At 41.2% G+C, this 13,013-nt stretch overlaps 1 protein-coding gene across 1 annotated transcript; it reads left to right on the top strand.

Annotated features, from left to right (window-relative positions):
• Positions 1–399: 399 nt before the first annotated feature.
• On the top strand, positions 400–8,585 carry slc17a6a (solute carrier family 17 member 6a). Its single transcript, XM_058644940.1, has 12 exons — positions 400–1,011; positions 2,397–2,655; positions 3,033–3,151; positions 4,090–4,204; positions 5,271–5,358; positions 5,571–5,657; positions 5,750–5,892; positions 5,975–6,124; positions 6,997–7,129; positions 7,219–7,329; positions 7,435–7,562; positions 7,700–8,585. The coding sequence occupies exons 1-12, from the start codon at positions 926–928 to the stop codon at positions 8,027–8,029; spliced, it is 1,749 nt and encodes a 582-aa protein (XP_058500923.1). The 5' UTR covers positions 400–925; the 3' UTR covers positions 8,030–8,585.
• The last annotated feature ends 4,428 nt before the right edge of the window (positions 8,586–13,013 follow it).

Here is a 13,013-nt window from a genome sequence, read left to right as displayed (position 1 = left end):
GGTTGTACTTCGACTGGGATTCGAGCCTACTTTGATCATTTCAACATTAGATGTATAGGTATGCCCAAATAAATTGTATTCGAATCAAACACTGTAGATTGAATCATGGGATTATTTTCGGTCTGTTTAATACAATACTGTTAAAACCCTGTGGTTAATGAATCATAAATCATGTTTAGAGCATGTTGTCCTGCTTTTTCAACAGTAAAATGTAGGGACATGAAGAAAACCCGCAACTGAAACAATGAATCAATGAAACAAGGTTGTCCCACATTATAAAGGAATATCTTGGGAGCAAACCCCGAAGCTGTTGGACTCACTAACTGAACATTACATGTTCATGTCGGTCGTGTGAACGTTTTCAGAAAGAAAATGGGGAATGAATTAGAGGAGAGGAGTTTGCAGGAAGCAGAGGGAGGAGGAGGGGGCGCTGCACGGAGCTGCTGACAGGTAGATGAGCTGTGCGCTGTCCGCGGTGCTGAATGCTGCTCCGGCTGCTGCTCACCGGAGATCTTCGACGCAGATTTGACACCGGAGCACCGCCACAACCTTCATCGGCTCGAGCTTTCCAGACTTCTAACACAAATATCCCACTTTTTTCCACGTTTTACCGTTATCTTTTTTCTTATCGCTGGCTGGATCTTAAGATGGCACTGCGTGGAGTAACATTGCGCAAGGCAAAAGCGGACTTATTTGACTGCTGTTTTGTGACTGTGAAAACAGCCCTTTCATACTGAACGTGTTTCTCCTCTATCTCCATTTTCTGGCTCATCCTTTTCAGGACATCGAGGCGTTTTCTTTCTTTCCTTCCTTTTTTTTAAAACAAAAGGGGAGGCGTGATATTTGCATTATTTTAACAATATGCTCATTATTGCTGCACATCCATTTATCGTCGTATTATAGAATTCTTTAAGATCATTTGGACATGGAGCCCGGAAAGGAGGGAGCTCTCCCTACCTCTAAAGAGGGATTAAAACAAATCGCGGGAAAGGCCCTCGGCAATCTGTACAGGTAAGAATAAATGAACATTTGTACATGTCTTTTTTAATCACGGAATAAAGCTGCTGTGAGGAATTCGACACAGACAATGTCCCAGGTGTTGGCACCACACATGAGACAAGGTATTGTCTTTAGCAAATACGTTTTCTCAAAATTGCAATTCAATCTAGAGGGAAAACTCGTCGTTATGAGAGGAATCACGGGTTTGGTTGTGAAAGCAGAGTCGTGTGGCCCGAATATTTAAGGATCACATATTTCCCTGGAGGATGATCCCCCTCCACCAGCAGCTGTGGGTGTTTTTTAATAATTAATGCAACAGAACGAGTCGTGACACAAGGTCGGGGGGTATCTAGTACCCTGTGTATCAATCTGTATTAATTCAAGATCGATTGAGTCCAAATCAATTGACTTCCTGATATTCTTCATAGTGTCACGAGGACGTACAAGTGGAATGTGGTCTCAGTTAAACCTGATAAGTGACCACAAAGAAATCAGATCTTCATTTTTGAAATCATAGTAGAGGAAGCTGTGTGCAGAGGAACAGTTTTTTCACTTGTATAAAATGGATGTTTTTTTCATATCTGAGGGGGGAAATGAAACGATGGTTGAATATGAAACGATGTATTACGAAAAAACGAGGCATTTACAAAAAAATCATAAAATAAAGAGGTTTTTTATTATATACGTTAGACATTTCCCTTTTTTTCGTTTGGTTAGTTTATCCTCATTCGTGTTTTAGTTATCGGATTTGAGTCCACGCTGCAGCACAGAAACGTGACAGGAAAAAAAACGAGTTGGTTTTGAAAGCTGTGATAGGCCCGGTATTTTACCGGGTGAGGCCTTCACATTTCAATGTCAGTTTTTTAAAGAAATCTATACCTCACATTTTTCCAAACAGATTCCGTGTGTGAGCCCAAGCAAAAAAAAGGACCAACGTCACACGCTCAGCTGTGCGAATAATAATAAGAATAAAAAATATATATATATATATATATAAAAAGAAAAATCGTGAATTATACTCCAGACACCAGGGATGTTGCTGCAATGCGGTATGAAGGTCATTTTCTCTTCGTTTGCCAGACACTCTCTTGCTTTACAGAAATGTAAAAAACAAAAAAACCGTTTGATTAAAATAAGCAGTGCTGGCTGTAAGGGCCTTGTGCCAAATTAAAGATAAAAACTAAAAATATAGTTATGGTCTGTGTATAAACTAGTACAATGCACAAAATGGATACGTATATTTTCTGTACAGCTGAAGCATGTGAATAAATACATAAAACACCGAAACAGACAGGCAAAATTCCCACTTTTCCATTTCTCGCCTTTTCATTTAATCGCAACAATCGTGTTCTCCTCTACTATGAATGTAACCTCAAATAAACGGGCTTGTCGTGCAGGAGGCTGGAGAAGCGGCAGCAGCAAACAGGTGAGGCCATCGAGCTGACGGAGGATGGGAGACCCAGAGAGGAGCAGGCGCGGAAGACGCCTCTGTGCGACTGCACGTGCTTCGGGCTGCCGCGCAGATACATCATCGCGGTGCTGAGTGGGCTCGGCTTCTGCATCTCGTTCGGTATCCGGTGTAACTTGGGTGTGGCCATCGTCAGCATGGTCAATAACCACACGGTGCACGAGAACGGCAAGATCGTCATAAAAGAGGTGCCTGGAAACTCCGCCCTGTTCTAAACCCGCACCCGCACCCACCACCATCATCATCACCACCACACATGAACCCCCCAGTGCATGAGGCCCTCCCTCACAATTTAAACCCAGAAATGATTTGTGATTTTTTTTTTGTTTAGAGAGCAGACGTAAATTATTGTGGACAATGATTCTGAAATGTTCATATTTTCATATATTACTGATTGATGAGTCAAAATTCACTTTCTTTGTATAACCCATATTTTTTGTGAGGCAATAAGTGGATTTTCATTATATTATATTTTTTTTTAAAAAGAAAAAAATTTGGGTTATTTTACACAATTTGAAAAAGAACACATTTTTTAATATTGATTTTTTTTTTCTGTGTCTTGAAGAAAGCGATATTCAACTGGGACCCAGAGATCGTGGGCATGATTCATGGATCCTTCTTCTGGGGCTACATAGTTACTCAGATTCCAGGAGGGTACATATCCTCAAGACTGGCTGCAAACAGGTAAAAGCGCCGGAATAAACAAATAGTGTGGGGGAAAAAGAAGAAAGAGTGAAAGGATTAAAAAAAAGAAAACATGGCGTTTCCATCCTGTTTCTATCCTGAGCTGTAATTAACATAAAAAAAAAATGTTTTTAATATTTATGCGATAGGCAGTCATATACAGACGTCAGGCTTGAAGAAAGGTGTCTGACCTTAGAGCAGATAAACTGGGGATTTGGCCGATGCCCGCCGGGCTTGCCTCCTCATGTTAATGAGCTCCCACGGGACAACCGTGTCTAATCCTTTATGTTCAGAGGCATGGCAACCACACCCACCCAAAGCCCTGTTCTAATGACTGTGGTATGATTTCAAGACCACATCTACAGCACATTATTTCACTTGCAACTGATTAGTCAGCTATATTTGGACAAATACAATGAGAGTAAAGGTGCTCCAGAGGACAACAAGCCTGTAAAAGATGTAAAACAACAACAACAACAGTTGTTTCGACAAATACAGCTTTTAGTAAAGTCTTTAAATATTTACAGTAACAGTAATGGGAGAAAAGTAGACGTAGAATATGGTCACATTATAAGTCCTCGTACATGACCATTTTATGATTGTTAAAGCCCTGTTTCATGAGGGAAATGGAGACTTAATAAGATGCAGGATGAAGAGCTTCATCATGCCAAGTCAGCTGAGCCCACTGACGCCTTCTTCTGCAAACACCTCCTGTCCTCACTCCCGGAAAACTGAGTAACTGCCTGTTATTTGTGTGTGTGAGGCTTCCAATTGGCACTGATTTATCTTCCTCATCACAACTATAATGTTCTTTGTGGGCTGTTTCATGTGAAATGTATGATGTCGAAAGCACGTTGAAATACTTTCTTGCTGAAGAAGAGCAATCTTGTATATCGACATTTGTTTGACAAAATAATCCCATTGTTTTGTCTGTTCAGGGTTTTTGGGGCTGCCATCGTGCTGACATCCATCCTGAACATGTTCATTCCCTCTGCCGCTCGGACGCATTATGGATGTGTCATCTTTGTGAGGATATTACAAGGGTTGGTGGAGGTACTGCTGCATGCTTTGCACATCCGATTCTAACCTTTAAAAGACCCACAAATGATGCCTCATTATCAAGCTGAGAGCTGAACTCAAACTCTAATCAACTTGTCCTGACATTCAATATTTAACCGTGTTTTGCAGAAATCCTCTCCACGTAGCTTTCTATTTGAATTTGCACAGGAAAATGGCTCCCATTATGAAGAACTCCTTTCATTCACACCACATACAATTGTCAGCTTACAAACAGAACAGCAAACAACATACAGTGAAACCCTGAATAGCTGGGGTTTTGAATATTGGTTTTCCTGGCTCTAAGAGCCTGATATTCACATACAAACCCACAGAACAAAAGCAATAAAACCACTTGATACAGGCAGCTCCCACAGCTCAAGCGAGAGAGCATGATTTCAGAGACGGACGCTATTATCAGACTGAAGGTCATCTTCTTTTGTGATTTTGTTTAGCTGCATGTAGTCGTTTCGACAGCAGCTCGTGACCACCGAGAGAGAGAGAGCGGGAGGGAGGGAGGGAGGGAGGGAGGGAGAGTCAGCTGTGCTCGGCAACCGTCGACTTATTACTGCAAATTAAACATTAGCATTTCAGGGTGTCTCCCACTGCAAACCCCAGCAATTTGTGTCTATCAATAGTTGATTGTATGCCACTTAGTGTGTAATGAAGATTTAATGGGAGCAGTTCAGTGTTTCTTCTTCCATGAAGCGGGCAGAGTCAGCTCGAGTTTGGACTGAGTCACACCAAACCCATTAGTCTCAATTAGAAAGGTCAGCCACACAGCATATCAGTTTGTTTGTTATTAACAACAATTTGTCTTGTGTGTCTGTGACAAATAAGGACAGACTTTGACAATCAAGCAGAATGTCTTCACATTATGTCACTTGTTATTGACCGAGAGTGGAAAGCAGATGTGACTTGTATTGATAACTCAGAAAATCTAACACGGTAGCTCGTGAAATGACGGAAACAATTATCAGAGAACTGAGAAAAGGTCGAGCTGCAGTTATCCCTGTGTTGTTCAGATCATAGCGTAACTGCAATGTCATATGTTGCCATGCAGGGAGTGACTTATCCAGCCTGCCATGGGATCTGGAGCAAGTGGGCTCCACCGCTGGAGAGAAGTCGTCTGGCAACCCTTTCCTTCTGTGGTACAAAATCTCCACACACACACACACACTCATGTTTCTGTCATCAGTGTGATATAGTTTGTATCATCATGTCACTCCTCACACTGAAACGTGAGCAGTGACTTATAGTGGCTGTAAATGCTTGTCACCAAACTCTGTAAATTCATTGCTCTCAGAAAAAATAACATCAAAATGATAAAATAGCGTCAAAATAACAGTTTTGTCTTTTTCAGGATCCTATGCTGGTGCAGTGGTTGCAATGCCTCTGGCTGGGATCCTGGTCCAGTACACAGGATGGTCCTCTGTGTTCTACGTGTATGGTGAGTGTCACCTGCGTGAAAACACCTATGATTTGGAAAATGTATATAGTAAGATTTGTCTGTGCAGCACAAATGACAAATGATCTCTGCAGGGTCCTTTGGAATTGTTTGGTACATGTTCTGGATCTTGGTGTCCTACGAAAGCCCGGCCGAGCACCCGACCATCACGGATGAAGAGCGGCGTTACATTGAGGAGAGCATTGGTGAAAGTGCTCAGCTGATGGGAGCGATGGAGGTGAGTCCTCAGTCTGTAGCCGCTTTTGTTTGTCACACAAGTTACAGTACACAAAAGCTCCTGTTCTCTTTGTTTTGACCAGAAATACAAGACACCCTGGAGGAAGTTTTTCACCTCCATGCCCGTCTATGCAATCATTGTGGCCAACTTCTGCAGGAGCTGGACATTTTATCTGCTGCTCATTAGTCAGCCGGCATACTTTGAAGAAGTGTTTGGCTTTGAAATTAGCAAGGTAAGGAAGTCCCTATTAATGCCAGGTATCAGTCTTTTATGACATTACAAACACTGTTCATTCATTGAGTGGATGAATATGCATTTATTTTAGAGTGGAGCAAAAGTAATATCATTCATATTTGAAGTAAATAGTAAAATGTCTTCATATATTCCAATCACACTAGTTTGTATGCAATGGAAACCTCCCATGATGCACCTGTGCAGCAGTCATCAATTGTATGTGTTGCTGCTTTGTTACTCTTCCCAACCACCTGCTGTGTAAGAGCATTAGAGACCTGGTTTGTAAATGTGGTTTACATTGTGTTCTATCATGTTGTTCTTATAGTTCCTTATTCAGGAAAAGTTGTGGTGTGGTTAGGAGGGTGTGTTGTCTGTATCGAGCTCCATGATACCACTCCATCTGTTAAGATACTGAAACATCATATAAATAGTCACCTTTAAAATAAGAACTTTTTATAAATGGTTAAAGGGGTTTTCTTGACATGTTGAGTTAGAAGAAAGCATGAAATCGTCTTTTAAAGAATAAGAATATTTATAGTAATAGTATTTCTGTGATGGTATGTTATGTAAACTTAAATATTCCCTTGTGCTTGAATGTGTCTTCCAAATGGTAGAATCCATTTAATATAATCTTTAAAAATGTATGAGCTTTGCCCTGCCTGTGTGAATATGGGGCATGAATCAAGCAGGTTTGGCAGCTGTAATTCTACAGCTACAGGATGAGCTTGTATCGGCACTTCGCTCTTATTACTCGCGTTGAATTATTGCCCTGATGTGACACGGGGAGTCAACGGTGGAAAGCACAGATGAGGATTTGCTCTGACACTGAGAGATCACTTTGCTGCAACAAGTGTTTGCTGGTTTCTTCAGGTTGGAATGGTATCGGCTCTCCCCCACTTGGTCATGACCATCATCGTACCCTTAGGTGGCCAGTTAGCAGACTATCTGCGGACCCACAACATCATGTCCACCACTACGGTCCGTAAAATCATGAACTGTGGAGGTGAGGCTTTGACCGTCTTTGTTTTCATAAAAATGCAGACATACTATAAGTGTCATCATTTATTTCATTCATGGTCCTGTTGTTTGCAGGGTTTGGTATGGAGGCCACGCTCTTACTAGTGGTTGGTTATTCTCACAGTAAAGGGGTGGCCATCTCATTCTTAATTCTGGCGGTAGGATTCAGTGGATTTGCAATATCAGGTGAGACTTATTGCGAAAATATTGCGTTTCAACTTTTTATTTGAACCTCATTCTTCTCTGTTCAAATGAACACCTACCTCTGAATATTCAATCTTTTTGCTTTAGGTTTCAACGTAAACCATTTAGACATCGCTCCTCGCTATGCCAGCATCCTCATGGGCATATCTAATGGTGTGGGTACCTTGTCTGGGATGGTCTGTCCACTGATAGTGGGCACAATGACAAAGAACAAGGTGAGTTGTTTTTGCTCCGACTCAAATCAGACCTTTGTCATGTATATCCAATTATTGATATTATTATTATAATAAGAAATCATCACAATTGAAGGTGGTCTATGATCAGTCACTCAGTCTGATTTGTCTGTCCCCAGACCCGAGAAGAGTGGCAATATGTCTTCCTCATTGCTTCCCTCGTGCATTATGGTGGTGTGGTGTTTTATGGGATCTTTGCATCTGGAGAGAAACAGCCATGGGCCGACCCTGAAGAGACCAGCGAAGAGAAGTGCGGCTTTATCGATGAGGATGAGCTGGCCGAAGAGACGGGTGATATCACGCAGAGTTACGGCGCAATGGGCGGTCCGGCTAAAAGCTATGGGGCCACTTCTCAGCTCAATGGAGGTTGGGTACAGGACTGGGATAAGACGGAGGAGTATGTGCAGGAACCGGCGGGAAAGATGTATGCTGAGCGTGGCTACTCTTAAAGCAGGGCGGCTGTGGTGAGTCTGCTTACAGAACCAGACTCTCCGTCACAGATTGCACAAATAACCACTATATTAGATGATATTTAAATCCATTCAGTGTATTACAGTAAAATGGTTCCTCGTAGTTTCAAGAAGCAAGTGTAAAGAAGTAGTTAGTCGCAATGCAGAACAATCCTTACTGATTGTCACATTTTTCACCATGTTTAGCTTCATTATACTGTTGATAGCAGTTGAAAAGAAAACTGCAGGCCATCGTTGTACTTCTTAGGCACCCAAACCTCATCAATCTACTTGAACAACCAAGAGCCAGATGACACTGCAGCTGACCATCATATGGGGTCTTTCTCTGAAGTACCACTCTGATTGCACTGAAACAATGAGTATTCTAAAAATGAGATTCTATCCTGTTTCTCAGATGTGTTTTATGTACTGTATATACCTGTATACTGTTTCTGTGAGACTGTTGTGGATTTTGGGTCGTTGATCTGTGTTAACATTAATATAAAAGGCCATATTTTTCATGGACAGTACCTTTTCAGGGAGATGTCTGCTTGCAAAAAAAGGCCTTCTCAAGCAAAGCCTATAATACACTATAAGACAAAAATAGAGTGAGTGAAATTGAAGTGTAGAGTTTTAGTGTGTGTTTTTTGCATGAATTTGCTCAATCAATGTTTCAGATGCAGCTGCCATAAGGTCACTGTCCCTCATCCTGCCTACTGCTTTCTTCTTAGTGTCTTCTGCCATAATAAATAATAAAATGAACTTTAATTATCAGGTTTTGGCTGTGATGTGAGACAAATTAAAAAAAAGGAAAAAAAAAAAAAAAAAGGTTTTGATGACTATTGCTCAGAAGGCATTGTTAATTGATGTTTGGTGTGCACTGCAATAAATTCTGTGTACCAGCCACCACCCATCACATTCTGTTTTGTAATGTAACCTTGGCTTGCTGTATCTAAGTGTACTTGTTTTGGAGTCATGTGATGATCAACACTTAAGATGTGTGTTTTAACAAATTACTAGTGTCCGGAGAGTCCAGCTTTGTGCTCATGATGCAGGGCATATTGTTGCATTTTGAAAACGAGGGATTGTGTACGAACAACCAGGCATTGTGATCTCTTGGTGTTTCTTGGTTGTTCTCATTGTCACCAAAAGTACTTTATTGACACTTTGATATTGTCACGTTTCAGTGGACCATATGAGATGGCTCTTCCACCTTAATAGATGGCTCTTCCACCTTTATTTGCAATTTGAACACCTTTTTTCATTTGCTGTATGGATTCTGCAAGGATGTTTAAAAAATATATGAATATTTAAGAATGTTTAAGATGACCAAAAGATGCTATTACGGCTTTGTGCCTAAAGTTTATGTAAAAAGATAAATGTGATTTTATGGCTTCTAATGTTGTCTTTATTGAAGAGATATGTTGATGTAAAAAAAAAAAGTGTTATAAAAAATAATACTCATATGATTTTATAAAAAAAACAACTGCCATTGTTTCATCTCGCGTGTGGGTGTGTTGTACTGTAAGATGTTATATATGTGTTTTTTTTTTTCTTCATCTGTTTATATAAAGGTTAGAGGTCCACTGGGACTGAAGGCAGACTACCTAACCAGTTACCACCTTCACCAATCAGTGTCCTGCATCTACTATTCTCTCCATGTTTCTCATTAGTAAATCAATGGCAGTGTTCCCTGGAGTACAGGGCAGAGTAATGGATGCTGTAGATTGGTAATTCATAGAAGGGAAGAGGTAAACAAGTGTAAACACTGATTCTGGAGCTTACCTCCTCACATACCGTGCAGGATCCGTGACTTTAGTTGTGTGAAACCTGCTGCCGAGGTGTCATGTAGGCCCAGAATAAAATGTGTTAAACCTCTCGACGGCAGCTCACATGTCTGACTTCTACAGGAGGAAGACAAAACCAGAGAGTTCCCTGTTTTCCCTGAGTGTAAGGCTGAGGCTAACAGTGTAACACAAGATGACCGCAATGACTCAAATCACATCAGTGATCAGTATCATTTAGGTCAAGAGCGCATATGAGTTTAAAAAAAATAAATACAAAATCTTAGTTGTAATGGAGGTTTCTATTAAGAATTTATGTTGGTGACGAGGGCAGTCATGTTGTCTTTGCTCTAATTCCAGTATTATTTTGTAATTAGTTATTAAATTAGTGTTTTGAGTGTGAATGTGTGTTTTAGGCTCATTAGAAGAACAATGAACACATGTTAAATTCACTGTAAAATGGAAAAAAAGGAAACGCCATTAGTAACAGTAGAAAAAGATTTGACTCATACATTTTGGTTATACAACATTCATCTTACACAATGCGATACTTTGATAAAGAAAAACAAAACATATATGTGTATATATATATATATATATATACATATGTATATATAGCCAGAGGTAAAGTGACTCTAATTATTATTATTTAATATATTTCCTTATTTTTTGCTATTTGTTTCATTTTCTACACATTCCTCAGCTCCACTCCGATCACATACCCTAGTAGAACAGTATTTCTGTTCTGTTCTAAGCTTGCGTACCAATGGTGGTACACGTACCACAGTTTGAGTACCATGTGTCTACGCTACAGTATGTAGAGCACCTACACCTTTCACCCGGGAGGACATGACTGGCAGGTATGACGTTTATGGAGGCGTGGGGTTTAAGAAGTGAACACATGATGGACAGTGCAGCAGTAGTGTTGCGTCTACAGTACAGCCTTGTTGACTGACGCCTCGATTACAGGAAGCAGCTCCATGTGTGAATAAATCTCCGCTTGCCTTCCGACTTAATGCCCAACTGAGAAAAGAAATCCATTAACACCTCGCACCGCTTGCTCCTCGGTGGACATGTTAATTTGACAGAAAACACAATTGTGCCACCAGCCACGTGGAACATGTTTCCTCATGCCTAACCAGCCGCAGTGGTCATGGCTGTTGCACCGTTGATGGCCTGTCCTGTTAGAGTGCACAATAATTGGAGAGATTTTGACGTCAGCACTGTCGTCATGGAGGCGGAAACTCTCCCACTATCCACCTGCCTGTGAACTCCACTGATATTTAAGTCTTAGTCACTGTGATATATAGTCGGTGCTGTGTGCCTGGTTGTGTAATCATGATGGTGAGTTAAAGGAGACTGAGTAGTTGTCAGTCTGTGGGGCAGGTGCAGTTTGGGTCCTGGGGGACTGTAATGGGATGAGGCCCAGCCGGAATGAGTGTTTGATGACAGGATTGCACTCCTCCCCTGGGATTGTGCCTGCATACAATCGTCCTCCTGGTGCCTCCTTTTCCTCCCTGTCTTTGACCCAAAATGTACACAGCAGTCTCTCCACACTGCTGCTTGAATATGCTTTCATTTACAGTCTGGAAATCAGCTCTCTCATAAGCGTGAAGATCCATTTTCAACCTAAAATTTCAAAGCAGTAATTACTTTTTTATGGCACCACAATACCTTGGGGCAATTGAATTTACACGCACCTCCTTCTCCTCCCTTGCTAATTGCTTTATTGATGAAGAGCATGCTCACTATTTTTCGTCTCAGATTTCCACACCCCACAACACATTAAAGAAGCATTAGCATAGAGAAGATTTATGTTTCAAACTGATTCCTAAATCTCCCATAAATTATTTACATCATACCTTTTTTTTATTATTTTTTTAGGAAACAGCTTGTTTGGCACACAGCAGCAACAACTATGTGCTATTGTTTTTCTCTCTGCTTACCTTCCACTTGCACTGAAACATTTATTAGGCTTTAACTAAATTTTATGTCACCGACAGTAATGAGGCCGATAAATCCTTGTTTTCACCTCTGAATTGAGGATTGCATCTTGCACACTCACAGGAAGGTGATTGCTACATCCAATTGTTTCTTCTCCACGAATCTGGTTCTTCCTACAGTCGTATTTGATGTAATCCATCACGGGTCCTTCCAGCTCCCCTCCCCCATGTTACATTATGTTGACAGCTTCATGCTCTCCTCTCGACAAAATGCTCATGTACTCACGGAGACAAAGGATAAGAGGCAGATAAGATTTCACATGATACACTTGACATCTATGGGTGAAATTATAATTTTGTGAGTAGATTATAGGGAAAATATTGGATCTTTGAGAAGGTTGATTCACATTTACGTGATCATAAAATGTTTCGTTGTTAGATATGAGGCTTACTTGTTAGTCAATTGTTTGATCAGAAAATGCTCACCACAATGTCCAAGGTCAAGTGTGTAAGAAAATGCAGCACAATTTCACATTTGGAAATCTTAGACTGACGTTTTTTTAAATAAAAAAAAGGATTCTATGAACATTATTTATCCCCATTGTAATCGCTGAGCTAAAAAGAAAACCATGAAGTGGCTGGCTGTTTTCTTTCTTTCTAAGTGAGCAAAAATAGAGGAGCATTTCTGCAGCCACAGCACCTCACTGGAGCGTCTGACAGCTGTGCATGTTTTTTATTGGATGTCAGGCAGAGGATGGTGTGAATACCTTCCACCTTTTTTCTTTTTTTTTTACAGGCAACAGTCACACCTGATGTGATTCTGTAAAAAGAAAAAAAAATCACATTAACCCTTTTCCTCACTGCTTCACTGCAACAAACCAAATTAAATTACATTGCCTATGCCTGGGTATATGATGATGATGATGATGGTGGTGGTGGCGGCTGCTGACCATCAGTATCCTCTGAGTGGGACACAGGTGTGTGGAGGGGCCTGTCTGCCTCTGCGATCTGTCACTGAGACCAGACATGATCCAGGCTGGATCGGCTTAGGCACGTGCCAAGGGAGGGCTCCACCCCACCCCCCTCCTCCCTGCTCCTCCACCCCGCCCCCCTTTGGAGAACTCTCTTTTCACACCACCAGATGGGGGCTGGATCTGAGCTTTAATGAATGCTATCCTTCAGGAGCCTTTAGAAGCTGCCACACAACAGTCGCCCTCAGCACATCTCACTACAGCGTTGCAATATCACAGTGCAGTA

This window comes from Solea solea, chromosome 12 (genome assembly GCF_958295425.1).
Source record: "Solea solea chromosome 12, fSolSol10.1, whole genome shotgun sequence".
Classification (NCBI taxonomy): domain Eukaryota; kingdom Metazoa; phylum Chordata; class Actinopteri; order Pleuronectiformes; family Soleidae; genus Solea; species Solea solea.
This window is presented reverse-complemented; position numbering and strand designations above follow the sequence as displayed.